The sequence below is a fragment of the Panthera onca genome, chromosome B4 (assembly GCF_046562875.1).
Source record: "Panthera onca isolate mPanOnc1 chromosome B4, mPanOnc1 haplotype 2, whole genome shotgun sequence".
NCBI classification, from domain to species: domain Eukaryota; kingdom Metazoa; phylum Chordata; class Mammalia; order Carnivora; family Felidae; genus Panthera; species Panthera onca.
Window position 1 is genome coordinate 5,083,036 of NC_138345.1, and position 27,511 is coordinate 5,110,546.

Sequence of the window (27,511 nt, forward strand, 5' to 3'; positions counted from 1 at the left end):
TGGAGCGCGTTCCGATTGGTCGCTGGAGCAGTCCGTCAGCGCGCCCCCTCCTCCTGCCGTTCCGATTGGCCGTGCAGGCCGTCCGTCAGCCCTGGCGACGGGCTCTTCCCGGGGCTGCGGCTAGGGCGGAGCTGGCGGAGGAAGTCGGCGGCCTGCTCGGGCTGGCGCTGCCCTGGGGACGCTGGGACTGGGAGGCCGGGTGGCCCGGGCCCTGCGGCGGCGGCGGCGGCGGCGGTGGCGGCGGGAGCCCGGGTCCGGAGCGCCATAGTGCGTGAGGCAGCGGACGTGGCAGGGAGCGCGGGCGGGGCCCGGCCGTGGGGACACTGAACCTCTGGGGGTCCTGCTTTGGGGTCCGGCCTCGCGGGGCGGGGAGCAGGGCCGCGGGGGCCTCCGGGGCCCGGGCGGAGCTCAGCGGTGGAGGAGTTCGTGCCCGCCGCCGGCCGCCGCTCTGCCGGGGCTCGGCGGGGCGTGCACGCAGTAGGGCGAGGGGCGCCCCCACACTGCGTTCTGTGGCCCGGGGAGGGGACAGCTGGTCGCCCCTCGTCGGTTGCTGAGGACCGAGTCTTGGGGGACGTGGCCTCGGTGGCTGGTAAGCCAGCATTGCCTTTTCTGCCCTAGTGTTTTGACCTTGGGCGAGTCACTTGATTGTGTCCTTCTGCCACTCTTTCGTTTGCGGTCTCCCTTCCCTTTTCTGGATATTAAGAAAATTGGGGTGAGGTGGGAAGGCCTCGAACTTGTTTTGTTGAGATCTAAGCAGGCTTTATCTGGTGATGGGAGAGATTAGGGCAGGTACTGAGTTCTTAGCCAGATCTTACTGGCTATTAGTCACTTAAACCTTCTGCTGTTTTCAGTCCAAAAGTTGCTATTTGCTAGGCCTGGAAAGAGGCTTTACATTTTTGTGTTGTGCTGTGTGGTAAAGTACTTTACGTTAATTATCTAATCTGCAAACAAGCCTGTAAGGCATCGTTACAGGTGTGGAAATTGAGGCCTGAAGAAGTCCTTTCCCCCGTGCAACTACAGGTAGTATAGTCCTCTGGAACAAAGGTAGCTCCTAGCTGGTGGTTCCTGGAGCTGTGCTCGCATAGGTTAAGGGAGATAAAAAAAAAAAAAAAAAAAAAAAGACCTCTGGTTAGGGACCCATGAAAACAAGCCCGTTTTCCTAACGAGCATATTGAATTTGGTTCATTTACTGAGTGATATGGGTAGTCATTGGAGACAGAAGTGGGTCCAATATCAGCTTTGCCACAGTTACTGTTACATTACGTCTTGCCACTTCAACAAAAGGTAGGCATCAAAGTATTTTGAAATGCATGACGTTTTAGAACATGCCCAGCATTGCTTTTACTACAGCCGTTGGTTTGGTGCAAATGGAAGTTGAACATCTAGTAACTTCCTATTTTTTGCTGCTAATGCCCTCCCCCATCCTAATTACACACGGCTTCACCTTTTCTTGCCTTATGTCTCCAGTTTCCCTGTTTTAAAAAACAAAATGGGGGGACACACACAGATGCACAATAAGAATATTTCAGACCCAGAGAATTGGTTATGTAACTAGTGCCCAGCGCAATTAATTCTGCCTCTCCTAGGTTCTTCAGCAACCTAGCTTCCGTATCCCCCTCTAGATAACTAGATGATAATGGACATGAGCATGACCACAGCCCTTGTAATTTTCTAGAGCAAAAGCTTGGTGTAGAGGGGAGGAATCTTTATAGTATGCTAACAGATGGAGCTGTGCTTGGGTCTCGCTGATTTCCCAGTTGGACTGCCCGTTCCTTTTGTGCAGGCTTTGGAATTTGTGGTCTGGTGTTTAGTGTCACATTTCTCACATAGTCAGTGCTGGCATTGTGATTTGCTACGTGGCTGTCTGCTCTCCTTATGTCGTATTTCATGGTGCTGTAGCATTCAGCTTTGGTCATCAGTTCATGATAATTGACATCTTTTTGTGATCTGGGAGTGCATGAACGCTATTGGTATTGGTCTTAGAACTGTACGTTCAGATTTGTTGCCATCATCTGTTCTCTGCTCATCATATCCCTCTATCCTTCCCAGGCTGATTTTATTTGAAAGCTGAATTTGGATTCTGTCTGTGCCCTTTGGGCTGTGAAATCACTTACTCCTAGAAATTTATCTGTCATCAGAGCATCTCCCGTCGTCTTAGAGCTTCAGCTGTCTCTCTCATGCCTTTTGAGGACCAGTCCTTCCTGGAGCTTAACCTGGCATTTCACAGGTAACTTTAGAACAGAACAAACAAACAACTGTTTTCAAAACAGGAAACTTTCATCTTCCCCATCAAGGAAAAGGCAAGTGAAACAAAAAACATTATCTCTCTTTTACTCCTTAACATGGTTACTGACCTGACCACTGGGTTCCAGGCAGAAATGTCAGTTACCTTTGTTGTCCTTTTTCTCTTTGATCTCTTTCAGTCTTGTCAAAAAAGAAGTGTTGAACTTCCTTCCAGTTCCCCTTCTCCCTGTTTCTGCTGCTCCCAGGCCTTTACCAACTCTTGTCTCGGTTAGGGAAGTGACTTTGTCTTATTTTACTGGCAGTCCTGTGTCTACCCATCCTCTGGACCCAGCTTCTAGGATTACTGTTCTGGAGTGTGGATTTGACTGTACATTGACCCGGCTGGTACGCTGGATGATCCCCTGAATCTCCTACACTAAAGCCCACAATTCCTTTAGTGTTATATTTAACGCTTTGCAATCTGTGCCTCTAAATTCCTTTTCCAGCCTTGTTCCCCATCCATGAACTTCTTGTTCTGATGAAATTCGATTTCACACCACACCAATGCTGTGCTATTTCCCTGTGTTTTTTGCACATACTGTTTCTCCTGCCTTACTGAATCCTACTCCTCTTTCGAGGCTGAACACTTCATAAAGCCCTTTTCAATGTTGTTACTCTGTCCCCTTTACTACCACAGCCCTTCGTGCGTGCACTTGTGCAGCATTTATATTGCCTTATGTATGGTACCTTGTGTTTCTTTTGTGGGCTGCCTTATGGGCAGGCAAAATCTTTCCTGTGTTGTGTGCTCACTGTTTAAAATAGCATTTGACATTAGAGATACTCAGAGAGGAAGCCCTCACGGTGTTTATAATGAATCTGGGTCATGGTAGATACTTGAATACTTAAAAGTGGTCGTGGAATGAATGGACAATAGAACAAGCGTCTCAAATATATGAAAATGTATTCTGGTCTGTAAATAGCCATCATTGTCTTATTTTTCCTTTTCTTTCACCGTTCCTTTGTATCCTTGTGAGAAACCTGCATCTCTGTCCTTGTGCACTGTAACAAGTGAGTGCTGTCTCTCCGTGGGGAGCAGGTGTTTGTGGGGCGTGAGAGGATCTGAGGAAGATGAAGCCTGGGGGCCTAGGCCTTTGGGGTTTAGGGAGAAGCAGGATGTGGCGGTGGGAGGGACCTGTGTCATAGGAGCTAGACCCGGAGTGTTTTCTTTCAGTGTTTGTTTCTTGTAGTAGTGCTAATGGGGACAAACTGTTTTGAAGTTTTTCCATTTTGAGCTTACCGTATTTAGTGATATTTTCCTTTCAGCTAACATTTCCTAAATACTTGCTTGTTATTAAATCTCTGGTTATGACATTTCAGTGAGTTAAAAAAAAAAAAAAAAAAAAAAAAGTGATCCAGAAATTAAACCTGAAGCTGCTTTTTTTTTTTAGAAGCTGCTTTAAACCTTTCTGATTATGGAAGGCAGACTGTGACAGTAGAAAGAACACTGCCCCTTAGGGAGTCAGAAGAACTACGTGCCGTCACCTGCAAGCCGCATTGTGACTTGAAGCAAGCCTTTTCTGAGCCCCCCGTGAAATCGTGGCCCCGTCGTAGCATTGCGTGAAGTTCCAGTGGGCATATGTGAAGGAACTTCAGCAGCTACGAAGCACTTAGAAGCTGTGAGGTGTAGGGGAGAGTTTTGGAGCCAAGGAAGAACCAAACTTTTATTGAGGGAAACAACGCAGTGGTTGTGCATTTGTTAATCGCAGTCACTCATGGAACAATATGTGCTGGGTGCAGGGCTGAGTGAGTCCCTCCTTCCTCCCTCCTCCCCCTAGAATACAGACCTTTCAGTCCAGCAGGGAGGACCTGTTAACGTACAGTTGGCGGTAATATAATAACGATAAAATAATGGCAAGAGTGGTACAATTTGCCTATGAGACGTAAGAAGTACGTAGTTACGTGAATAATTGTTACCAGTATCTCAGAGATGTGAGGGGGTGGTTTTATCACTGCGGGGTGCTTGCTGGCTCGAATGAACACTTTCTGCAGTGCTCAAGTTGGGGAGGTAACTCCGTTAACTGTGTTTAAATTGGGCCCTTAGTTGCAGTTTGAGCTGTGAACCCCTGTCCTCACACCGCAGCACACCCCCGCTGCCTCCATCAGAAGCGCAAGAGGGAAAGTGCCCACCTGTCCGTCTTCACAGAGCCCCTCCGAGAAAAGCGGAGGCTCATGGGGAGCCAACACGAGGTTCGAGGTTCGGGGACGCAGTGAGTTAGTAGCAGGACTGCCCTCTGTGGCTCTTGTTCTGAGCAGTCTCTCTGATCAGGTACCTTGTACTAGAGAGTTACCTAGATTTGTTTATTTTTTTAAGCAGTTATTTTGCAATCTTTTCCTCCAGAAATTGGAGGCACTTAGTATCTTCATCTTGTCCATTGAGGTCTGTAACCTGCAAGTTTTAGAGGACTTTCTGTTATCATTTCTGGTTAGTAATGTAGAGGAAGAAAGAAAGTACTTCATGTTAATTTCGATGATCCTCGACCGGTTAAAGTAGGTTTGGCTGCAGTGACAGGTCCAAACATGTAAGGACAATCAGAGTTCATTTCTCCATCTTCTAACAGTCTGAGGTGGTTCCACGTTGTGTGTGTGTGTGTGTGTGTGTGTGTGTGTGTGTGTGTGTGTAAGTATCGGAGAGTGGGAGATGGGGTGGCACTCTTTAAAGCAGTCATCCAAGGACCGAGGCTGCTGGAAATGCTTCCATTTTGAACTTGGGGCTTCTAAGGATGCCCTAGGGAGTCCAGTTCTCCATTAACTGGAAGAGGGGCACAGAATGGAGGAGTAAGCCTGAGAGGTCTTGTGGTCCTGACCTGGAAGAGGAACCCGTCCCCCCCTTTTTTTTTTTTTTAATTTTAATTAAAAAATTTTTATTTTGAGAGAGAACGGGACAGCAAGCACGAGTTGGGGCAGAGGAAGGGGTAGACAGAATCCCAAGCAGGCTCCGTGCCAGGAGCACAGAGCCTGACGCGGGGCTCGGACTCAAAAACAGCGAGATCACAACCTGAGCCAAGATCAAGAGTCGGATGCTTAACCTATGGAGCCAGCCAGGAGCCCCGGCACCCATCCCATTTATTCACGTGCCATTGGCTTCAGCTCAGTCAGGGTGACATCTCAGCCGTGGTCGAGACAGAGGAGTGTTAGACGAGCTGTGTACTGAGGAAGAAGAGAAACCACTGTCTTTGCCACAAAACCAAAAGCACCCCACTTTCTGTGACTTGTCGTGCAGCAGAGATCCTGGAGTGAAGCCGACGGATGAAAACAGGATTGAGGAACCACAGCCACGTGTTTCTCATTCATTGAGTATTGGAAGGTCTGTTACTTGCAAGGAGTTGTCCTCAGAACTTTGAGGGATAAGGTGATACAGTGGGTTCTCAGCCGTAGAGGGGCTGCTAGTCTAGGAGAGGTTGAGAATAACTAGTTCTAGGGAGGCTGGCGAGGGTCCAGCCTCTGTCAGCGGGCCTGGCACAGGACAGAATGGCATCTGTGCAGAGATTGGATGATGGGTGAAGGTCATAATTCCTCCCGGTAATCACCGCTTTGAAGTCAGACAGCAGAGAGTGGGAACCTGAGGTGCTCGCGGTCTGAGCTGTGGGTGCTCGAAAGGGGGGCCATGAGAGTGGGGGTTGGGGACACATGTCAGGCTGTACGAAAGCCATGACAGAAAAAGCAGTGTAGGAACAGGCAGAGTTCTGTGTGACAAAACGGCTTTCGTACGTTCTCAGTCTTTCCCTGTCCTGGCACGAGGGAGATGATACGTCTGTTAGTCACTGTGCCAGGGTCCCAAGAGGGGCGCAGACGCCTGCTGTGGTACGCAGGGGACCCCTATGGCACGGGCCTAACCTTGCGAGCTTGTCACAGAGCACTCTCCACCTGTGCTCCTTAGAGACTCTCCAGCAGCTTCGAACAATAAGGGGAGCATCGCGCTTGCCGGTCAGAGGAGGGAGGCATGCCGCGAGGTTCGGGTGATTCAGGAGGAGGAGGCAGCATTTGAGCATCTGTTTCGAAAAGTTATATTTGAACCGCTGGCTTGTTAATGAGAATGGAGAGGTGATTAGAATTTTGCTCTGGTATTTTTTTTTAACCCTCTCACAAGAACCCTCCTGCTGTTACAGTGGATCCTGGGCCTTTCAGGAGACGCCCTGGTGTGGTGGACTCTCATCCTCACATGTCAGCCTCGATGGGACGTCATGAAGTGTTTTCCTGTACGTTGTCTCATTTGGGCCTCAGCCATCCTGTGCATTCAGCGTGGCAGGCTATCGTATTGCCGTTTTTAAGGATAAGGGAGTCAAGGCTTTCGGTGGTTACTGCCCCTCCCAGGCGGAGGGGGTCTTCCGATTCCGGATCTGAGAAGGTGCCACACAGCCCTTTAGTTCAAGGATTTGACTCCAGGGTAGCCGGACACGGGGCTGCTGGCTCTCAGTGCAGTGGGTCAAGGCGCATCATGTCTCCGAGATCTGAGGGCCAGAGAAAATAACAGGCTGGTTTTTCTGACTTCTCGCTGAAGTCCGACAAGTAATTTGTGATGTGTCAGTCCAGTCAGAGTGTCCGCTCTGGCTCCCAGGTAGGCAGTTACGGGCTCAGGGGACGCCATCTCAGATGAGCGATGTCCAGAAGCCAGATCTCTTGGCCTAGGCGCCCTGCTCCTACCGCCGCTCTTAACTGTAGCTTCCTCCATGATGGCTTCACGCCAGAATACACGGGAATATACCAGAACCCTCCGGAAGCAGGGCACCGTGTTCCCCTCATACCTGTTAACGTCTTTCCTCTGCTCTTGTGCCTTTGTAAGGTTTCTGCAGACATTTTATTCTCTCCACAAACATTTAAGATTCTGACGTATTTTTACAAAATAAATACCTACCTTGTCCATATTGTCTGCTTTTCCACAAGCAGTTCCTTTTGGGTATTCCTGATGTTCTCTTGTCTGTCTGGGGCAGTGCCTTTAGGAGGCCCCCCTGTGTGGTCTGCCCTTGCTGAGTTCCACATGCAGGCAGTTCTGTGGCCAATTCCTAGTGATCTTGGAGCTTGGGGTCCTGTGCCCCCCAACCTAACCGCTCCCCTGCTCTCTCCCCCTCCTTCACCCTCAGTGGCTGTTGAACAGGTGCTGTGTGCAGAGGGTACAGTAGCGGGAAAGACTTAGTTCCTTACCTGCTTGGAGCACACTTCTTGTCGGTCTGACTCCTGGGCATGTGTTTAAGGCATTACTACCTGGTTGATGGTCATTATCAGTGCCTCTGTGTTCTCATTATGGCATCGTTGTTATAGTTAGTCAGCTGGGGAAGGCTGGGATGAAGCCATTCTCAGGTACTTTTACAGAAAAAGTTCCAGGGTGAGTGGCGTCTGTATTAGTACCTCGTCTATACACACCTGCTGTCAGCTACTGTCTGGTTTAACAGTTTCCAGGGGCGCTTGGGTTTCTCAGTTGGTTAAGTGTCCGACTTTGGCTTAGGTCATGATCTTGAGGCTCACGAGTTTGAGCCCCGCGTCGGGCTCTGTGCTGACAGCTCCGAGCCTGGAGCCTGCTTTGGGTTCTGTGTCTCCCTCTCTCTCTGCCCCTCCCCCACTCATGCTCTGTCTCTCTCTCTCTCAAAAATAAGTAAACATTGAAAAAAAGTTCTTAAAAAGTTTCTGAAAGCTGAATTTAGGGGTATATTGTAGACTTGGGTGGGCATCTAAGCCCTTGATTGACCCCGGTGTTCGAACTGGTTCTGTGTCTCTTGCCTTTTGGACGTCTTCCTTTACCTGACTCGTACCGGTTAGCTGAGCACGTCTGAGCTGGCCCCAAGGCCCTGAGTCGTATGGATACGAGTGGTTTGATGTCCCTTTTATTCTTTTGTGACTTTACCTGTGACAGCTTTCCCCCTCTCTCCAGGCCACTTTGGCAGTAGACCTTCACCTTCTTTAAATAAGATACTCTCTATTAGTAACTTTTTGCTCCTATCTCCTATTCTAATTCTAGACATTCTATTTGCCGGCTCTGAAACAATTGGGGATATTTGAATTGCTAAAAAAGCAAACTCAGTCATACATTTGGGGTGGGCAGTGTTAGTGGGCTTATTGGTTGGAATTGTGCAGCTGAACCTGGTGTACACGGAGCACCCAAATTGGGGGCCAGGATTTGTCAGTATTCTGGAAAGCGCACTGTAGCTTTACCTTCTTTCACCTTTACTGTTTTTTACCGTTTACCTTCTTTTCCTTCTTTACCTTCCTTTGCCAGTCAGACCACAGGTCCCCATTCAGGCAAAATGGTTAGGTTGTTGACTTTGTTATATGAAGGGTTTGGAGCAGAGGTGGTAAAGTCCTGCTTACATACAAAAAGAGAATAATCAGACTTTAAGTTTATTTTTTTCAATGTAGAAAATTTCAAGTACATTTTATTTTTTTAATATAGACACAGCTCACATTCATTTTTTGCCTCTAAGCGTGAATGAGGCTATTTTTTTTAATGTTTTTATTTATTTGCTTATTTATTTTAATGTTTATTTTTGAAAGAGAGCGAGAGTGGGGGAGGGGTAGTGAGAGAGGGAGACACAGAATCCGAAGCAGGCTCCAGGCTCTGAGCTGTCAGCACAGAGCCCGATGCGGGGCTCGAACTCATGAACTGCGAGGTCATGACCTAAGCCGAAGTCAGATGCTCAACTGACTGAGTCACCCAGGCGCCCCATTTTTATTTATTTTTGAGAGACAGAGTGAGTGGGGGAGGGGGCAGAGAGAAAGAGGGAGACACAGAATCCGAAGCAGGCTCCAGGCTCTGAGCTGTCAGCACAGAGCCCAACATGGGGCTTGAACTCACGAACCATGAGATCATGATCTGAGTCAAAGTCGAACACTTAACCGACTGAGCCACCCAGGTGCCCCAAGATTAAAAAAAAAAATTTATTTTTAAGTTTACATCCAAGTTAAGTAGCGTATAGTGCAACAGTGATCTCAGGAGTAGATTCCTTAATGCCTCTTACTCATTTAGCCCATCCCCTCCCCCACAACCCCTCCAGCAACCCTCTGTTCTCTGTATTTAAGAGTCTCTTATGTTTTGTTCCCCTCCCTGTTTTTGTATTGTTTTTGCTTCCCTTCCCTTCTGTTTATCTATTTTGTACCTTAAGTTCCTCATAGGAGTGAAGTTCTATATCTGTCTTCTCTGAGTTATCTTGCTTAGCATAATACCCTCTAGTTCCATCCACATAGTTGCAAATGGCAAGATTTCATTCTTTTTGATTGCCGAGTAATACTCCGTTGTATATATATATACCACATCTTCTTTATTCATTCATCTGTCGATGTACATTTGGGCTCTTTCCATAATTTGCCTATTGTTGATAGTGCTGCTATAAACATTGGGGTGCATGTGCCCCTTCTAAACAGCACACCTGTATCCCTTGGATAAATACCTAGTAGTGCAGTTGCTGGGTCATAGGGTAGTTCTATTTTTAATTTTTTGAGGAACCTCCATACTGTTTTCCAGAGTGGCTGCACCAACTTGCGTTCCCACCAGCAGTGCAAAAGAGATCCTCTTTCTCCGCATCTTCGCCAACATCTGTTGTTGCCCGAGTTGTTAATTTTAGCCATTCTGACTGGAGTAAGGTGGTATCGCATTGTGGTTTTGATTTGTATTTCCCTGATGATGAGTGATGTTGAACATTTTTTCATGTGTCTGTTGGCCATCTGGATGTCTTCTTCGGAAAAGTGTCTATTCAGGTCTTTTGCCCATTTCTTCTTTTTTTGGGAGTTGGGTTTGATAAGGTCTTTGTAGATTTTTGGATACTAACCCTTTATCTGATATTCCATTTGCAAATATCTTCTCCCATTCCATCAGTTGCCTTTTAGTTTTGCTGATTGTATCCTTCGCGATGCAGAACCTTTTTATTTTGATGAGGTCCCAATAGTTCATTTTTGCTTTTGTTTCCCTTGCCTCTGGAGACCTGTTAGTAAGAAGTTGCTGCCGCCGAGGTCAGAGAGGTTTTTGCCTGCCTTTTCCTCTAGGATTTTGATGGCTTCCTGTCTTACATTGAGGTATTTCATCCATTTTGAGTTTATTTTTGTGTATGGTGTAAGAAAGTGGTCCAGCTTCATTTTTTCTGCTTGTCGCTGTCCAGTTTTCCCAGCACCATTTGCTGAAGAGACCGTCTTTATTCCATTGGATACTCTTTCCTGCTTTGTCAAAGATTAGTTGGCCATACGTTTGTGGGTCCATTTCTGGGTTCTGTATTCTGTTGAAAACAGACCTATGTGGCTGTTTTGTGCCAGTACCATACTGTCTTGATGATTACAGCTTGAAGTCCGGGATTGTGATGTCTCCAGCTTTGGTTTTCTTTTTCAGGATTGCTTTGGCTATTCAGAGTCTTTTCTGGTTCCATACAAATGTTAGGATTGTGAAGCTCTGTGAAGAATGCTGGTGTCATTTTGATAGGGGTTGCCCAAGATTTTTTTTTTTTTTTTAAACTTCTGTTAAGCCTTCAAAGAATGAACTGAAATTTGGAAGGATCATTTCTGAAGAAGTTAAGGGCCAAGGGGGATTAACGATAAAAAAAACAAACAAATTGTGCTATAGTTATACTCCTCAGTGACTTGGTTTTAGACATTTTCATGCTTAAACGTTGAGTGAGCTTCTGGCATTTGACACTATGATTTACATGAGTATTTTTAGGACGTGTGAAAACCGCTTTTCTTCTTTCTTGACCATCTTCTGGAAAGGACAACTTTAATTCTGTCCTATCTATTCCTGTCTTTTCTCTCCCCTTTTTCTTTCTTTTTAAATGTAACTAATCAAAATGCTGAACAGTAGTCTAACTATTCTATCTAATGCCATAAGGAGGTAGTTAGATCTTCTATGTGTTAACAGATACAGAAGCATGAAGTCTTGGCTAAACATGAAAATAATATCCTGATGGGAAACGATTAATGTAAAGCTACTAATGTCAATACCCCTGAGACACAGTTGGTGCTGTGATGCGTTGCTAAGGGAGGGTATGAAATTTCCTCCTCTGCAGATCCTCCAGAGTGTATCCGATTCTCTTCTACTTGGGGGCTTTGCTCCTGTCTTCTACATCAACGCCAATACTGACATGCTCTGGGGGCGGAGAGGCATACATCGTGGTCCCCTCAAGGAATTTACAGTGACTGTTTCATTAGTTCTGCTTCTGGGACTCAGAGAAGCTAGTATGCACAGGGGATGACAAATGAGTTTATTTTTGCAAAGGTGTAGCCAACTCTGAAATATTTATGGTTATTATGGGAACATCAATGGCCTGGCTGAAGTCAAGGAAAAGATGCCAGATCTCAATTTATCCATTAGTGGTAAATTCCTTTTGAATAAACAGTTCATGAGCAGGGCTTTCAGAAGGTATAATAAATAAAAAGAATCATTTTAGGATCTTATTTTTGGGTTCTTCCTTAAATTCTAAGGAAGAAATGCTAAGAAAACTGTAAAATGACTGAAAGTTGATGGGAATATAGGGACGAAGGAGAGGGCTGGCTGGGGTGGTCCACAGTGACTGTGGTTCTGGAAGTTAGGTATAATTTGCTGGCTAGCTTGTAGAGTTGGTGATAACTAACGAGTGTCCCATTTTTTCTGCCTGTTGGTACAAAACAGTGAGACGGTTTAAACGGAAGCATCTTACAGCCATCGACTGCCAACATTTGGCTCGGAGTCACTTGGCTGTGACCCAGCCCTTCGGTCAAAGATGGACCAACAGAGACCCGAACCACGGTCTCTATCCTAGACCCAGAACAAAAAGAGGGACTAGGGGTATGTCTTCCCAAAATACCTCCCATTTCAGAATCTGTAGCGTGTGTGGACTTTGAGTATCTCCTGGTGTTTGTAAATATCCCTGCTGTTATTTTGTAGTCCCGTTGCAATAGTTTGACACGTTTTTCATTATTTGTGAGTTTCCGTGAAAATTCCATCCACTATATATGGTTGGTAAAAGCCCCAGGAAAACGTGGCTGAATGAATTCCGTTAGCTTGCTTAATCACAGCGTGGCAGAAGACGTGCATCAGCGTCAAACCACTGCGATTTCCTGACTTTCAGTAGTCCGTCAGTAAGTCTGCTGGGGCCATTAGTATTCTCCAGAAGGTCCCCTCACCTAGTGCTTTCATGGTAGGCTGTACCCTTTGTCCCCTTGTCCCCGGGCTGCTGCAGTAACCTGTCTCCATGCCGTTAGGTTTTATTCCAAATCAACTGGAAAATACGTCGTCAAGTTAATATTCTTGAGTACCATTTTCTGTCATGCCACTGCAGCGAAATGTTCCCCTGTTACCATCCTGGACGCAGGCTCAGACTTGGCCATCACCCAATACTTATTAATTACATGCAAGTTCTACTTCTGGTAGTTTGGTTTTCTTATCACCCCTCTTTATGCCAAACGAAACCCTACTTTTGTTACTAATACCTGTTAGTGTAATCCTGATTGCATTATTTCCCTTTGATGTATTTAACTTCAGAATCCAACTCAGATCTTACCTAGTCATCTTTAAATATTGTCTGATGTTGTTTATCACTTTTGGAACTGCCGTAACCAACTAATGAGGCAGTTTAAACCCAGTGGTGATCTTTTGTTTGTTTTGTGTATATTCAGTCAGCTTCTCTGTGTTGTGAGTTCTTCGCTGACAAAGACTTCATTATCATGTCTATGTTTCCGTGCAGAGTTTTAGCACTCAGCATGTGGCAGTCTCTCCAGATATTGGTGTGATTGAATCCCACAATTGGAAAATACCGGGATTTAACCCAGACCTATCGACTTTAAACTCTGGGTTTCTATCAGATTGCCCCAGAATCAGTTATACTTTTTTTTCACCTAACGTAGAAAATATTAAATTCTGTAAATTCTGTTAAGGCTAAATCTAGTTTTGTTCCACTCTCTTATTTTCCAAAGTAAGAATTCTGGCTACAGCCATTTCAGGAAGGAATCCTGTATTTTGTTGTATATATTGCTGAGGGTTTAAAATACATCGGTGATGTGTGAAATCACCATTTGGACTCCCTTAAGTGCCTAAAAATCTGGGAGGTCAGGGACTGTATATTCCATGGTTCACTTTTTTTTTTTAATGTTTATTTATTTTTTGAGAGAGACAGCGTGAGTCGGGGAGGGGCAGAGAGAGTCAGAGACACAGAATCCCAAGCAGACTCCAGGCTCTGAGTTGCCAGCACAGAGCCTGACATGGGGCTTGAACTCACAAACCATGAGATCATGACCCAAGCCGAAGTCAGATACCCAACCGACTGAGCCACCTATGCACCCCTTTCTTTCCTTTTTTTTTTTTTTTTTTTTTTTTTATCTTCATGTGTCACTTTCTATTTGTCTCAGAATCACAGGTGCTGCATACATACTTATCGAATAAATGCATGGACTAGGTTAGGTACCGCTCTGATAATATGAAAAGGATATTGACTCCCTTCTTTTTATTTTAAGATAAATTAATATGTTCGCTTCACAGGAAGAAAAAAACATAAAGGGATTTTAACTGAGTCAAAAGAGTAGGTTTTCCTGACTCCTAATAACGTGAAGCCTTTTCTACTCATGCAAACTTAGATTTTCTGTTGTAAGAGCGAGCCAGGAGAAGTGAGTTTTTGTTAGTGGGTGTGTCCACGTGAGCAGCTGTTGACTTTTTGTCTGTCCATTCAGGTGTTCAGTTTGTACATACTGCGAGGTGGAATGTGGTCCTCAGACCAGCCAGAGACTGGCCTTTGTCTCTTTCTGTGTACGTGTCTGACTATATGATAGAGCCACATGGAAATATTTTTTCAATTAAGCCATGTATGTAATCACTCGACCTAAATCTATCCTCCTCTCTTCTCTGTGTTAATACACGTTAATTAAAAAGTAGCCGGTCTCGTTTGGGTCCACAGTGGGTCGGCGGTCACTGTCCATTTCTTGTTCATCCTGTTTGGGTTTCCATACAGGTCAAGGATGTCGAAGGTACGGCACTGAATTCCTCCTAGCTGGCCAGCAGCGGCGCACCAATGACATGGCCAAAAGCAATTCTGTGGGCCAGGACACCTCTAAGGACTCGGAGGGGGAAATGATCTTTGCCGCGGAGAGCAACTGTGCCCTGCCTCGAGAAGGTGATGGAGAAGCCAGACTGGGCTCGTCAGGGTCCGCGCTGCCTGCGAGGAAGCGGTCCCGGTCCTTTGAGGACGAGAGGAATCCGGCAACAGGGACCAGTCAGTGGGACGGGGCTTCTAAGAAAACGCCACGGCATCGTTCGCTCCTGTCATGCCCAAGACCCCGGGAAGCCAGGCAGGAAGCAGAGGACTTTGTGTCCCGGCCCTCTGCGGAGTCCGGAGAACCCAGCCAGGAAGTGGAAGACGTCGGTCCTGACCCCATTCCTGACTCTTACTATGGGCTCCTGGGGACCTTGCCTTGCCAGGAACCCCAGAGCCACATGGGCAGCCTGCCCAGTGAGGTCCTGAGGCACATCTTTGCTTTCCTCCCTGTGGAAGATCTCTACTGGAACGTGAGCTTAGTGTGCCACTTCTGGAGGGAGATCATCAGCGATCCGCTGGTACGTATAGCACGCGTGGCTCTCTGAGGTCTTCTCTGAAAACACGCGGATTAGTTCCACCTAATGTGTACCTCCGATCTTTGTGCCGCCTCAGAAATGGTGGTTTCTGTTTGCCTGCAGAATAACATCCAGATTCCCGGGGGGCTTTTAAGGCTTTCCTTGTTTGTCCTATGTGTTCGCAGCCTCCTTGCTCGGTTCTCAACATAGGCCTGTGTTCTCTCCCCAAGTAGCTTTCTGCATCGTGAGTGTCGACTGCATATTCCTCACCCTTTACTGGGTGGTCCAGCCGCTTCCCCACCCCCACCCGTGGAAAGGGCCCCTCCTGTCTTTGTTCGCGTCTTACGCCTTCGAGGTCTGACGTCTTTGAGGCTTCACTCCTTGGAAAGTGAAATGGAAATCTCGTACTTTCTCTTCCTTGTGTTTCTGTAGCAGTCTCTCCCTCTGTCTGAGGCTTATCTCATCTGTATTATGTTTTAGAAAACCTTCCTCTTCCGTTTGCATTGTTGGCTCATGGATGGGAGGCTCTGGTCCTGTTTGTTTTTGCATTCTGTACCGTGCCCATGGTATTTTACACACGGTAGGTGATTCATAAATGAGTCTTGCGCGGAATCACCCCGGTGTCCCTTTTGAGGCTGATACAGCGGGCAGCCCGTGCTCTCAGAAGAGACTTCCTGCTGCTCACTTCGTCCTGCCCTTCTGCTTGGGCTTTAGGTACCCTTCTTCCGTCCCAGGTGCAGGTTCAAGGGCAAACCTGAGGGCTGGGAGTATGTTTTGTTTGGCTTATACGTCCCTTAGACTAGCAGTGCGGATAAACCACAGAAATGAAGATGAACTCTGCCTTCAAATGTAGCGAAGTTTGGAAATTTAGGCATTTAGTGAGAGATGCACATATCCAGACTTAGTACGTTTTCCTTCTAAGCATGCAAGATCTGGGTGGAAATTTCATGTCGCCCTTGCTTCATTCTTTGCTTGAGGTCTTGTCTCCTTTCTGAGAACTGTCTTTCTGCCCCCCCCCCCCCCCCCACTTGTTTTTGGTCTTTCCACCTTTAGATGGGAACTCTGTTTTATGTCCCAGTATTTCTACCCACTAAATTGAGATGTCTCCAGCGCATACTGAAGAGTCACAGATGGGGATAAGCGAGGGCTTTGTCCATTCTGCTCGGGAAGATTTGGGGAAAGATATCCTGGCTTACGCTCACCTCATGAAATATCAGACTGATGCTGTTTTTATCATTGCTAACAATGACATGATGTGTTTATTTCCGGTTTTCTGTAACAGCTTTCGTTTTTGTGGCTCACACTTTCTCTGGCTTTCGTATAAGGTGATGGCGGCCTGATAGAATACGTTTGGAAGTCCTCCCTCCTCTTCAGTTTTTTTGGAGTGTTTGAGAAGAAAGGATACTAATTCTTCTAAAAGAATTAATGCTCAGGAGAATTCTCCAGCAAAGCCATCTGGTCCTGGGCTTTTTATTTGTTGGGGGTCTTTGGTGACTGACTCAGTCACTTATTATTAGTCTATGGAGATTTTCTGTGTCTTCATGAGTCAGCCTTGCTAGGTTGTCATTTCTTCTTGATTGTCCAATTCATCGATGTGCAATTGTTCGTGCCCTTTGATGTCTGTGATGTCACTTGTAATGTCCCCTCCCTCATTTCTGATTCAGCTATTGGAATCTCTCTCTCTTTTTTTAAAGGCATTTATTTTATTTCTTAATGTTTCTTTATTTTTGAGAGAGAGAAAGAGCTCAAGCAGGGGAGGGGCAGAGAGAGAGGGAGACACAGAATCCGAAGTAGGCTCCAAGCTCTGAGATTGTTCTGTTCCTTTTGCAGAGTGGGGTATTGAAATCTCTATGACTATTATGTTGCTGTCTATGTTTCCTATATTTAGGAGCTCTGATATTTGGCACATATATATTTATGATTGTTTTATCTTCCTGGTGAATTGGCCCTTTTATCTTAATGTAATCCCCTTCTTTCTCTCAGAGTAGTGTTTGACGTAGACTCTATTTTTGTCTGATACTAGTACAGCCATGGTTCTCATATTATTTGGTCTTCTCTAAAACTCAGAGGTACTAGTGTCCTGATAAGGGAAATTGAAGCATCAGCTTTCCCTGGATTCTATTATCAAGTTGGTGTTGGAACTGAAACCAGGGCCCAGTTCTCCTGGTTTCCAACCAAAACGTGCATAATGTTTCGACCCTACCTGCCCAGCTTTTGAATTGTGAGCTCTAAGTGCTTTTCAAGTGTTAGAAGGTTGTTTATATGTGTGTGGCTTCGTCTGCTGTCTTGTAGCCATTGCCTGCGTGTTATTTTGGATTTTTTTAAACTATTCAGTTCATTCCTTGGAAGAAGCTGTATTACCGATACCTGATGAATGAAGAGCAAGCCGTGAGCAAAGTGGATGGCATCCTGTTGAACTCCGGTATAGAGAAGGAGTCGGACTTGTGTGTGCTCAACCTCATCCGGTGAGTTGCTTGTATTCTGGGAAGAAGGCCGTCTCTGAAGTCCTTTCCCATGCGTTAGCGCCGAGGGTCACCTTCCTCACCGACTCTGCTGTGAATGTCGTACAGCTATACAGCCACCACTAAGTGCTCCCCAAGCGTGGATCCCGGACGGGCGTTGTGGAGTCTGAGGGATCACCTCCTGCTCCCTGAGGCAGAGGCCTGCGTGCGTCAGCACCTCCCCGATCTCCACGCGGCTGCTGCGGTAAGTGAAGTGGCTGTGGGGAGTTGCTGGCGAACGCAGCGCCTTTTCTCGCTGGAAGAAGTGTATTGGTGATTGGGTTTGGCTGAAGATCATTCTAGATTTATTTTCAGAATCTTTCTTTGATCTCTGCTTTGAAACCTCAGTCTTTTCATTGGTCCCATTATGGAAATAACAGACCACGTTGTTATAGATTCGTCATTTTGGAATGATGAAGGAATTTTAAGAGCATTGATCTGATTTCCCATCCTGGTGAAGAATCTTCAACAGAAAGTGGTCATCTGGCCTCTGAAAGCTGTGGCTAATAAGGATTTCTTTACAAGGTAGCCCGTTCATTGCCAACAACTGGGTTATTTGAAAGGACCAGAGAAATTAAGGTTCTGACTACAGACGCTCATGAGTCAGTGGGAAGCTAGAAATGGTCTTCAGTTTCCTGACTCAGTCCTGTGGCTCCTTATCTAGATCAGGAATTCTTAAATTTTCTCTCGGAAGCTACGTGCAACCTCAGCCTGTATTCTGCAACCAGCAGATGGGTGGAGATCCAGCCGTGTGCATTTCTGGCTTTGCTGAAGTGATTGCTGGTGATGGTGGAGTGAGATTTCTTTCTCGGGCTGGCTGGAGTGAAGAGATGTGTGGCGAGATAAGAATGAGAAAGACCCACGTCTAGGGTTGATCGTTTCCGTGTTGGTGAACATTTTCTTAGATCCTTACGGCATGCCGTGTCCATCATGATTCATTGTCAATCATTTACTTAATATTTAACTTAAAGTGTAATAATTATTAAAGAATAACACGAGGTAAGTAGTAGTAATGTTTTAGTGCCAGAGAGTTGTCAGTCTTGACTTTCTCCCCTAAAGATTGCCGTCTCCTTTTGTGTCTCTGCTCCGTGGTGCTTCCCAAGCGGGTACCCATGTCATATGTGCTTGCTTGGACCCTGTTGAGTCTCTGTGGACCTGAGAGCTTGTACTGGCTGGGCCAGGAATGGTGGGGAGGTGAGAGCGTCCTCTCTATGCAAGTATGCAAGGTCCTACGTTAGGTCCTTTAGTAATGTTTCCTAACTAGAGAAAACTAAGAACTCAGATCCAAAAGTGGTGAGAAGAAAGGAGTCTAGGGTGAAAGAAAAGGTTCCCATGGTTCCCCAAATGCCGTGTGGGAAGTCTGCACTCAGTTCGGGCCATTCGAGATGGCAGCCAAACCCCAGGCTCGGCTTTCCTCACTGGTTGTGTGCCGTGGTTTTAGTAATTGTGTTCTGGGTCTTTTCTCCCCTCCCCTCGCAGGGTGTCAACGTGTGGGCTCTGGTGGCGGCCATCGTGCTCCTCTCTAGCAGTGTGAATGACATCCAGCAGCTGCTCTTCTGCCTCAGGCGGCCCGGCTCCACCGTGACCATGCCAGACATCACGGAGACCCTGTACTGTATCGCCGTGCTTCTCTATGCCATGAGGGAGAAGGGGATCAACATCAGCAACCGGTAAACGATGGGAGGCAGAGCTGAGGCCGGGGCGCGGGGAGAGGTCCCATGCTCGCTGCGGGTTCCAGCCCAAGAGCACGCCTTCCCGCTCCCGCTTCTGTAGCCGTGAAAGGAGGGGAGTGTGGGAGTCCCGCGTGGCGAGGCAGGGAAGGGTGCTCTGCGATGGGAAGCGCTGTTCGAGTGGGACATGGCACTGAGGCAAGTGGACGGTCAGGGCTCCAGAAGCCTCAGGTGAAAGTTCCCTCACTAAAAGAATTCTTCGTTCATGAGTGGCCAGATTTTCCTAGGAAAGCATTAGGATTTGGTTCCTCCGTTTGTCTATTGGGGCAGGACGTAAGAATCGTGGCCGAGTCTTGCCTGCCTGATCACCTCTAGTGCGTGGGTTGTTGATCCCGAGCGACCGTCCTGCTTTTGCTTGCCGGCAGGTGCACACAGGCCAGGTTGGAGAGACGCAGCAAACTTTAAGCACCTGCTGCATGTCAGCTAGTTTTTCAGGCGTCCGGGATGCCACTGGGAATGAGTCAGCCAATATCATTGCCTCCGTGGACTGTGTGTTCTAGGGAGGGGAGCCAGATACCATAAGTAGATGCGTTCAACAGGGACATTTTAGTGAGTGGGAAGTGGTACAAAGAAAAAGACCGGGGGGGGGGGGGGGCGGGGCGGGCAAAGGAGGCGGGGAACACTGCGTTACGTGGGGTGAGGAAAAGCTTCTCTGAGGAAGTAACGTTTGAATGGAAACCTGAAGGCCAAGGTGGGGCTGGGCCATTTGAATTAAGATTTGAGGGGAGAATGTTTTAACAGAAGGAGTAGATCATTTCAGGGCCCAAAGACGGGAACGAAGTTAGTGTCTACAAGGAACAGACGCAGTCTAGTGTGGACGACTGTAATAAGGACACCAGTACATGGTTATGTGAGGCCGACAGTGGCCAGATGAGGGAAGCTGATGTGGGCCATGGTGAGAAGTCAGGATGAAACCCAAGCTGTGAAGGGCAGTGGTCAGAGGGCCCTGATCACCGACCCAGAGACAGGCGGTGTGATGATGCACCTGTCCTGGGAAAGCGGAAGGTGCAGAGAGGATTTCCTTCCTCTGGAGTCCATGGGCGTGGCTGGTGGTGCCCTGTGAGCTGTGGCTCCGTCGATGGAGCATTCATTCTCCAGAAATGTCGGAGTATACGCTGTGTTTCTGAGTTAAGTTTCATCATTGAACATAATTTACGTTGTATCCCACACCAGGGGACAAGGAGTTTAATAATTTTTTTTTTTTAATTTAACATTTATTCATTTTTGAGAGAGAGTGTGAATGGGGGAAGGGCAGAGAAAGAGGGAGACGCAGAATCCGAAGCAGGATCCAGGCTCTGAGCTGCCAGCACAGAGCCCGGCACAGGGCTCAAAACTCACGAACCGTGAGATCATGACCTGAGCTGAAGTCAGACGCCTAACTGAATGAGCCACCCAGGTGCCTCAAGGAGTTTAATGATTAATTTGGGTGAGACAAATACACAAATGGTGAATCATGTTCTCAAGTGCAAATTCGAACCTGCTAATTACCTCCATGCTCAAAAGGACAGAGATAAGGGATGGAGGGTGTGATGTGTTGAATTTTGTTGTGTTTCTGTATTTCGTCCTGCTTTACCTGGGAGATAATAATACTGGAGACTGACGTGTCATGTTATTAAAGAGGTTTGTTGCTTGGAGATCACTTCTCACTCTGGGTGCAGGGAGCGGTGCACTAAATGTGGGCAGCTGGTGATGGAGGGAGAGAAGTCTGGGGTCGGTGTGAACATAGACTTTGGAGTGGCCTCTAGCAGGTGCCCTGTGTCATCTTTGGCCCCTTGTGGTGACTTGGAGGCCGTTTTGTTTTCAGTCGTTGGTAATCATATCTTGTTATCTGTGTAGCACCCTTCCTTTGGGCCCTTAAAAGATAGAATGTTCTTCATGCTTCTCTACCAGTGATCACCTTACAAGAAGCAGAGAGCAGAGCAAAGGAGTCTCAGAAAGATAAGATGATGTTAAATTGATTCTGAACAAGAATCTCACTGCTGGGAGTAGAATTTACATTTGTTTTCAGCTGGTTCTTACTGCTTTTGTGTTGAGTTGTCTCTTAGGGTCATAGCTAGTGACTTGTTCCCCAAAGAACATGTCCTGGTCTCTCTCCTTTGCCATTACACACTGGAGCCAGGCATCTTTCCTGAGTTGTGCTTTCCGAGTGTTTTGGTCAGTTCTAGGTATATTTAAAGTGTTTTATTTTTAGTTTTTATTTTTATTTCCATAAAATGGTGGTAGGTATTTCTTTTGAGAAATAGTAAGGAATCTAAATACATCTGTGGAAAACAAGATATAGATTGTGACTTAATTTGAAAATCTCTAAATCTGCTTTTTCCCTATTAGGATTCACTACAACATTTTCTATTGCCTGTATCTTCAGGAGAATTCCTGTACTCAGGCCGCAGAAGTTAAAGAGGAACCATCGGTTTGGCCAGGGTATGTGTATAGGGGTGTGTGTGTGTGTGTGTGTGTGTGTGTGTTTTCTAGTCTCGATTCTTTCTTAAGGAGGAGAGGTGTTTTGTCTTAACAGCTTCCTTGAGGTATAATTTACATTACATAAAACTCACCCGTTTTAATTGTACAATTCAGTGACTTTCAGTAAATTTACTGAGTGTGCAACCAACATCATAAGCTAGCTTTGGAGCATTTTTATCACCCCAAGGGGAAGGCCTTTTGTTTGGTTAATTTTGTTTCTCCGATTTGCCGGTTTGCTTTGTGACGGTCCGTCACCTGGTCTTTTAAATTCCTTTCTATTTTTCTAATTTCTGTAATGATTATAGCAAGAAAACAACCATCCAGCTCACACAGGAACAACAGCTGATTCTGAACCACAAGATGGAACCCCTCCAGGTGGTAAAGATTATGGCATTTGCAGGTAAGGGAGCTCGCCAGTCGTGGACTACAGTCAGGTTCATGCCTCTTATCCCCACACCCCCTTCCCTGTTACCTGCCAGAATTTCTTCCCTCGTTCTCTTATCCAACTCCCACAATTAAATACTTTTAGAAGCAGCTGTTAGGGAATGCTTGCCTTTTTTTTTTTTTTTTTTTAATCCAGGGAGCATCCACACTGGAGTTCTAGGTTGGACAAATAGTTCATAGGAATTAGTTTGTGGGATAGATACCACCAGGATTGACCCAGCTCGTCATTTGTCATTGTATATGCTCGGTCACTGATGGCTCATGGAGTGGCAGGTCCTGTGTCAGTAGCTCCCTGATTTCTGTAGGGTAAAGTCTAAGAGCTTCCCTGACCATTTGATTCTAACCTACATTCCTAAATACGCTGTCTGTCATTTTCTTGCCTCAGTCAATTAATTGTACTTACAGTCTCCTAAAGTACTTGGTTATTCTTTTGTCTGAACCTTCGCCCATATTGTTTTCTCTACCTGAGATTCCTTCCTGCTGCTTTTCTGTCTAAATATCCTACTGTAAACAACAGCAACCATTCATCAAATGCCTGGCACTGTGCTGAATCCTAACAATGTTCCATAAGGCTGGTTAGTTATCTGTGTTTTATAGATAAGGATTTGAAGCTCAGAAAAATTAAAATGACTTGCCCCAGGTTAAATAAATAAGTGGAGGAGGTAGAATTCAAAGCTGGATCTGTTTCTTCCTCAGAACATGCTTTTTCCCCTCCCCTTCGCTCCCCCCCCCACCCCCTTCTTTGCTGTGTTTGACTCTGTCATTTTCGTTTCTTCCTGATGGAGCCTTCTTTAGCCATTTGAGTCCTACGTGATCTCTGAACTCTTACAGCAACTGATCATGTGTATTAACTATTTGGTACCTGATTATATAAGAAGTATAGCCAACACAGACATTTTATAGATACTTCCACACTGTGTCATTAATCTTCACAGTAGCCCTGTTAGGTAGGGAAAGAGTTACTCTTTTTTTCTTTTATAGGTGAGATTTTTTTGTTTCCAAATTTATATTCTTTTTTGGTCTACTGAGTTGTCACACTTTCATTTTGTTCTAATTGTTTCGACTGTGTTAGTATTGTATTCCCAACAAGATTATAATATAGGAACCTTGCTTTATGTTTTTTTTTTTTTTTTTAACATACTCCCAGTGTTTAGCATACAGCTGATCATGCAGTAGGTGCTCATAGGTACTTGTGAAGTGAATGGTAACTGAATAACTGAGTGAACGGTGGAGAGGCAGGGCACACCAGAGAGCTCAGAACGGGCCAGAAGCATCCTTGAATCTCTCTTGCGTGCTCTTGCTGTTGACGCATTACTGATGCCTACGCCAGCAATAGCTACTCTTCCTGAACTTCTCGGCTGGGATTATCTTTGATGGTTATCTTTATCCTGCCAGACCCTACATAGTCAGTGTTGCCCACACATGGCTGAGGAGCAGAGTGACGGTCAGTGAGGTCAGGTGCTCGGCTAGAACCTGCCAGAGCCATGATCCCAGCCCAGGTCAGTCTGGCTTAGAATCCACTCCTCTTTGCACTGCACCCTTTTTAGTTTTTACCAGTATTGAGAAACTTGTCACTGTCTGGTGTCAGGCAAGAGGCAAGGTAAGCATGGATAAGACTTGATTAGGACATCCTTCGGAACAGTTTTTCCTGGTCAGAGGGTCACCTCCTTTCCTCTTGGCTTCCCCAGGCACCGGGAAGACCTCTACCCTGGTCAAGTATGCTGAGAAGTGGTCTGAGAGCAGGTTTCTGTATGTGACATTCAACAAGAGCATCGCAAAGCAGGCCGAGCTAGTCTTCCCCAGCAATGTCATCTGCAAAACCTTTCATTCCATGGCCTATGGACACGTCGGGCGGAAGTGAGCATGGCGTCGCCACCGTCATTGTTGTGTCTAATTCCTGTTTTTCCCATTGTGATCATCATGGTTACATATGAACTTGTATACAACAGCACTAAGAAAATTTAATGCTTTTCTCTCCATTCAAAGGCAGGGAATACAAAGATAATTAGTGATTTCTACTTTTACCCTGTAAAAATATATTGTTTGCAAAGACTAGTGTCTTACTGAGGTGAGCATCCTCCTTCTTCTGGAGCTGAGGCACAGAAAGTCAAAATGACTTGTCTGAAGTGCAGACTTTCACCATCCTGACTGACATGTTTCCCTTGGCTGAGGGAGGGGGGACATCTCAGCTGAAGTGCACTCCGCCCAGGCCTCCTGGGGGCCTCTGAACTAGCATACCATCAGACGTGAAGGCTTCAGGGAGCTTCGAGTGTCCCCCCAGACCTCTTGGAGTCTGGTCCACACCATGGAGTAATAGTGTCTGCCTTGAGCCACTCCCTCTTTCTGGTTATTTTGTGAGAATTTTTGAAAGCCTGGTGAAGCCATTTCAAATCCTACATGGACCTTGTTAAACTTCTCTAACTTTTTTTTTTTTCTTTTACCCCTCATGTATATGTGACACTCCAGGTGGCCAGGTGGTGTCACTGTAGAGAAGGGGGTTGGGGTAGTGGAGAGACACTAAATCCCATGTTACCAGTAAAGTCAAATACTGTTTATCTGGGGTATGCATTCCAGGTACCAATTAAAGAAGAAATTGAATCTCTTCAAGTTGACCCCTTTCATGGTCAATTCTGTCCTTGCTGAAGGGAAAGGTGGATTCATAAGGGCCAAGCTCGTGTGTAAGACTTTAGAAAACTTCTTTGCCTCGGCTGACGAAGAGCTGACGATTGATCACGTGCCTATCTGGTGTAAGAACAGCCAAGGACAGAGAGTCATGGTTGAACAGAGTGAAAAGCTGGTGAGTATCTAACTGTTTTTCATATTACGGGTCTAGGACAAATGAGCAGAGCTGACATGATCCAGTGTTCTGCTTATCTTCCGTTTCTTTGAACCTGCTGGCAGGGAGTCCAGGTGGAGGGTCAGACTGCAGGCCTGCCTCGATAGCCAGGAGGTGTGCGGTGTCTTCTGTGAAGCGCACTCACAGACTTATCTTCACACTGGTCCTCTTTATTTGCCAGATGAGGTTTATACCCACCCAGACACAGGGACACGGGAGCCCGGACCAGGTCTTTGTCACGGTTCTGCTGTGACGACAGATCCCTCTGCTGTAGTGGCATCCTCCCAGGGTTTATGAGAGCTTGTAGTGAGTGGGTCTGCTGAATGTAGAATCTATAGATCGGGAATCACTTTTCTCGTTTTTATTATAGTCTTTTTAATTATTAGCCATTCTTTGTATGGTTTAGTGGTCAGTCATAAATCTAGAGAGTTAGTCCAGCTTTTTCTGGTTCATCAGATCTTGTGCTCTTTATCCCACCCCCCCCCCCCCCCACCAACCCTGCAGATCTTGTGCTCTTTGAGCGATGTTCTGTCACTGGGCTTGGTATGGCCCCAGCTTCTTACTCATCTCTGCACTTGACATTGTCCAAAGGCTATCGTGGAGCCAGAGGGAGGTTAGGTGACTGCCGCTCACCGTGCTGTGATGGTGCCTTTGCTCTGACCTCTGTATATGGGAATGAAAGTGATTTCAGGAGGTGTCTTTTCGAGGGTCTTAACCCGTGACTTGCCATATCACTTGCTTTCTAGAATGGTGTCCTTGAAGCAAGCCGACTCTGGGACAACATGCGGAAGCTGGGGGAATGCAAAGAAGAGGCGTACCAAATGACTCACGATGGTATGCCAGTTCCCAGATCTCCACATCTGTTAAATGTGACTGTTCCACTTACGGGTTCTGACTCCTGCTACTCCCTTCTTTTAGGCTATTTGAAACTCTGGCAGCTGAGCAAGCCTCTGCTTGCCTCTTTTGACGCCATCTTTGTGGATGAGGCCCAGGACTGTACCCCAGGTGATAAACTATTCAGGACATCAGTAGTCTCAAACACATAGAAACAACATCACGATTATGTAAGAGGACATGTGAAATAAGTTGATGATTCTCATTTGTCATAAAGAAGAGGAGCAGATGATAATTTAGTCATGCGGAAATCCCTCATTATTTGACTCTGGGTTCCAGCACTTGTCCTTCCCCCCACTGAGAGCAAATTTATTTTCCTGTAAATGTTTTGCTTTGGTTATTCTTAAAACGTTGACTAAGCCTAGGTCATCAGGAGATCAGGTCCTAGACTCCTGCTGAGTGGGCACAGCCAGTCAGCTCAGAGTGGAAAGTTTGCGTTGTGTGGTTTTCAAGTGGCTGATAGAAAACAGTGTGACTTTGTAGGTCCTTTCTGAGCTTTGGGTTATAATCAGAGAGAAGGCAATTTGTCTCATTTTTTTTATTTGCCAATGTGGTTTCTTAGACTCCATCACTTATCCGGGACTAAAAATAATCTGCATTCCTAGGATTAGAAACGGTTTCTCTTGTCCACGATACAGTTGTTTCTTTGCATTGCCTGCGTATCCCGCAGGGAAAGACAACCCTGTTGTCCAGAGTGCCCTGGCTTAGTTTCATAAAGCATTTTCATCTTTTTCTGTGGTAAATATGGTTTCTTTTTGCTCTGTGAGTTGGCATCCTTCAGCTCTCTTACCGTGCCTCTTATTGGTTGCAGCTATCATGAACATAGTTCTGTCTCAGCCATGTGGGAAAATCTTTGTAGGGGACCCACATCAACAGATCTATACCTTCCGCGGTGCGGTCAATGCTCTGTTTACAGTCCCTCACACGCACGTCTTCTATCTCACACAGGTAAGCGCTCTCTCTGCTTCCGAGTCCCCGGAACCATATAAGCGAGCATGACGCTTCCCCAGCCTCGTTTTCCGCTGGTTACCGTGCGCCAGGCACCGCGCAGGGTTTCCCGTCGGGCGCAGGGCGTGTAGCAAATCCTCGCTTCTCCGCCGTGGTGCCGTGTGCTGCGTGCTGCTCAGGGGGCCTGCGGAGTCCCAACTGTTTGCATAAGTTACGCGCCTCTGTCACCGTGTTCTCACTCGCACTGCCGGCGCCTTCCCGTGAATCGAGGGGGTGGCACCAAATGGTGCTGGCAGTCTTCGTATTCTTCCCTGTGACGCCCTTGGGGTAAAGCAAACAAGCGGTTCACTCGAGAGTGCCCTGGTGACGCAGCAGACGTCGCTGACTGCTGGCCCTTGGGTACGTCCCCAGCATTCTGCGTGACGAAGCGCAGAGGGCGAGTAAGGTGCGTCTGCACGCCCGAGCGTGCCTGCCGGCCGCGTCTGACGCACGGTGCCGCCCTGACGCACGGGCGCTGTTGTGAGCGGGTTGTGAGCTCAGCGGCCTGCTGTCGTGTGTGGCGCCGCTGGGACTCGAGAGAGCGGCTGACAGACCTGGGTGTTTGGCGTTTTCTCAAAAATGAACGGAGGGAGCTGTGACTTCAAGGAAAACAGCTGACAAATGTTTGTTGCCAAAGAGAAAACCCCTGCTTTCAAGTGAAAGGAAAATTTTGGAAAACGCCTGTCTGCCACCGCCAGCCTGACAACTGGTGGCGTCCTTGGTTGTCTGAAAAAGCCCGAATGATCCTCCCTTTTCCAGTACCTGTCTAGATTTCTTCTGGAAAGAAGATTTTTATCTTCTCCCCCCACTTAGTTATTCAGTCGTTTACATCAATATGGATTCACGGGTATTTTATTTTTAGATTTTGGGGCACGGCTCACGCCGAATG

At 46.7% G+C, this 27,511-nt stretch overlaps 1 protein-coding gene across 7 annotated transcripts in view; it reads left to right on the plus strand.

Moving 5' to 3' along the window:
• The first annotated feature begins 149 nt into the window (after nucleotides 1–149).
• The window catches only part of FBH1 (F-box DNA helicase 1), a 48,919-nt gene continuing 21,557 nt past the window's right edge, over nucleotides 150–27,511 (plus strand). Inside the window, exons 1-13 of one of the 7 annotated variants that reach the window (XM_060659353.3) lie at nucleotides 150–267; nucleotides 11,861–12,016; nucleotides 14,172–14,773; nucleotides 17,105–17,235; nucleotides 17,341–17,476; nucleotides 18,751–18,941; nucleotides 21,330–21,422; nucleotides 21,767–21,861; nucleotides 23,594–23,762; nucleotides 24,480–24,702; nucleotides 25,488–25,575; nucleotides 25,660–25,746; nucleotides 26,447–26,583. In XM_060659353.3, the coding sequence (XP_060515336.2) occupies nucleotide 267; nucleotides 11,861–12,016; nucleotides 14,172–14,773; nucleotides 17,105–17,235; nucleotides 17,341–17,476; nucleotides 18,751–18,941; nucleotides 21,330–21,422; nucleotides 21,767–21,861; nucleotides 23,594–23,762; nucleotides 24,480–24,702; nucleotides 25,488–25,575; nucleotides 25,660–25,746; nucleotides 26,447–26,583 (2,109 nt within the window). In that variant the 5' untranslated portion in view covers nucleotides 150–266. Of the gene's footprint in view, nucleotides 268–2,049; nucleotides 2,228–5,150; nucleotides 6,480–11,860; nucleotides 12,017–14,171; nucleotides 14,774–17,104; nucleotides 17,236–17,340; nucleotides 17,477–18,750; nucleotides 18,942–21,329; nucleotides 21,423–21,766; nucleotides 21,862–23,593; nucleotides 23,763–24,479; nucleotides 24,703–25,487; nucleotides 25,576–25,659; nucleotides 25,747–26,446; nucleotides 26,584–27,511 lie in introns of those variants that run through there. The other 6 variants (XM_078450486.2, XM_078450487.2, XM_078450485.2 and 3 more) reach the window with 6 other exon arrangements.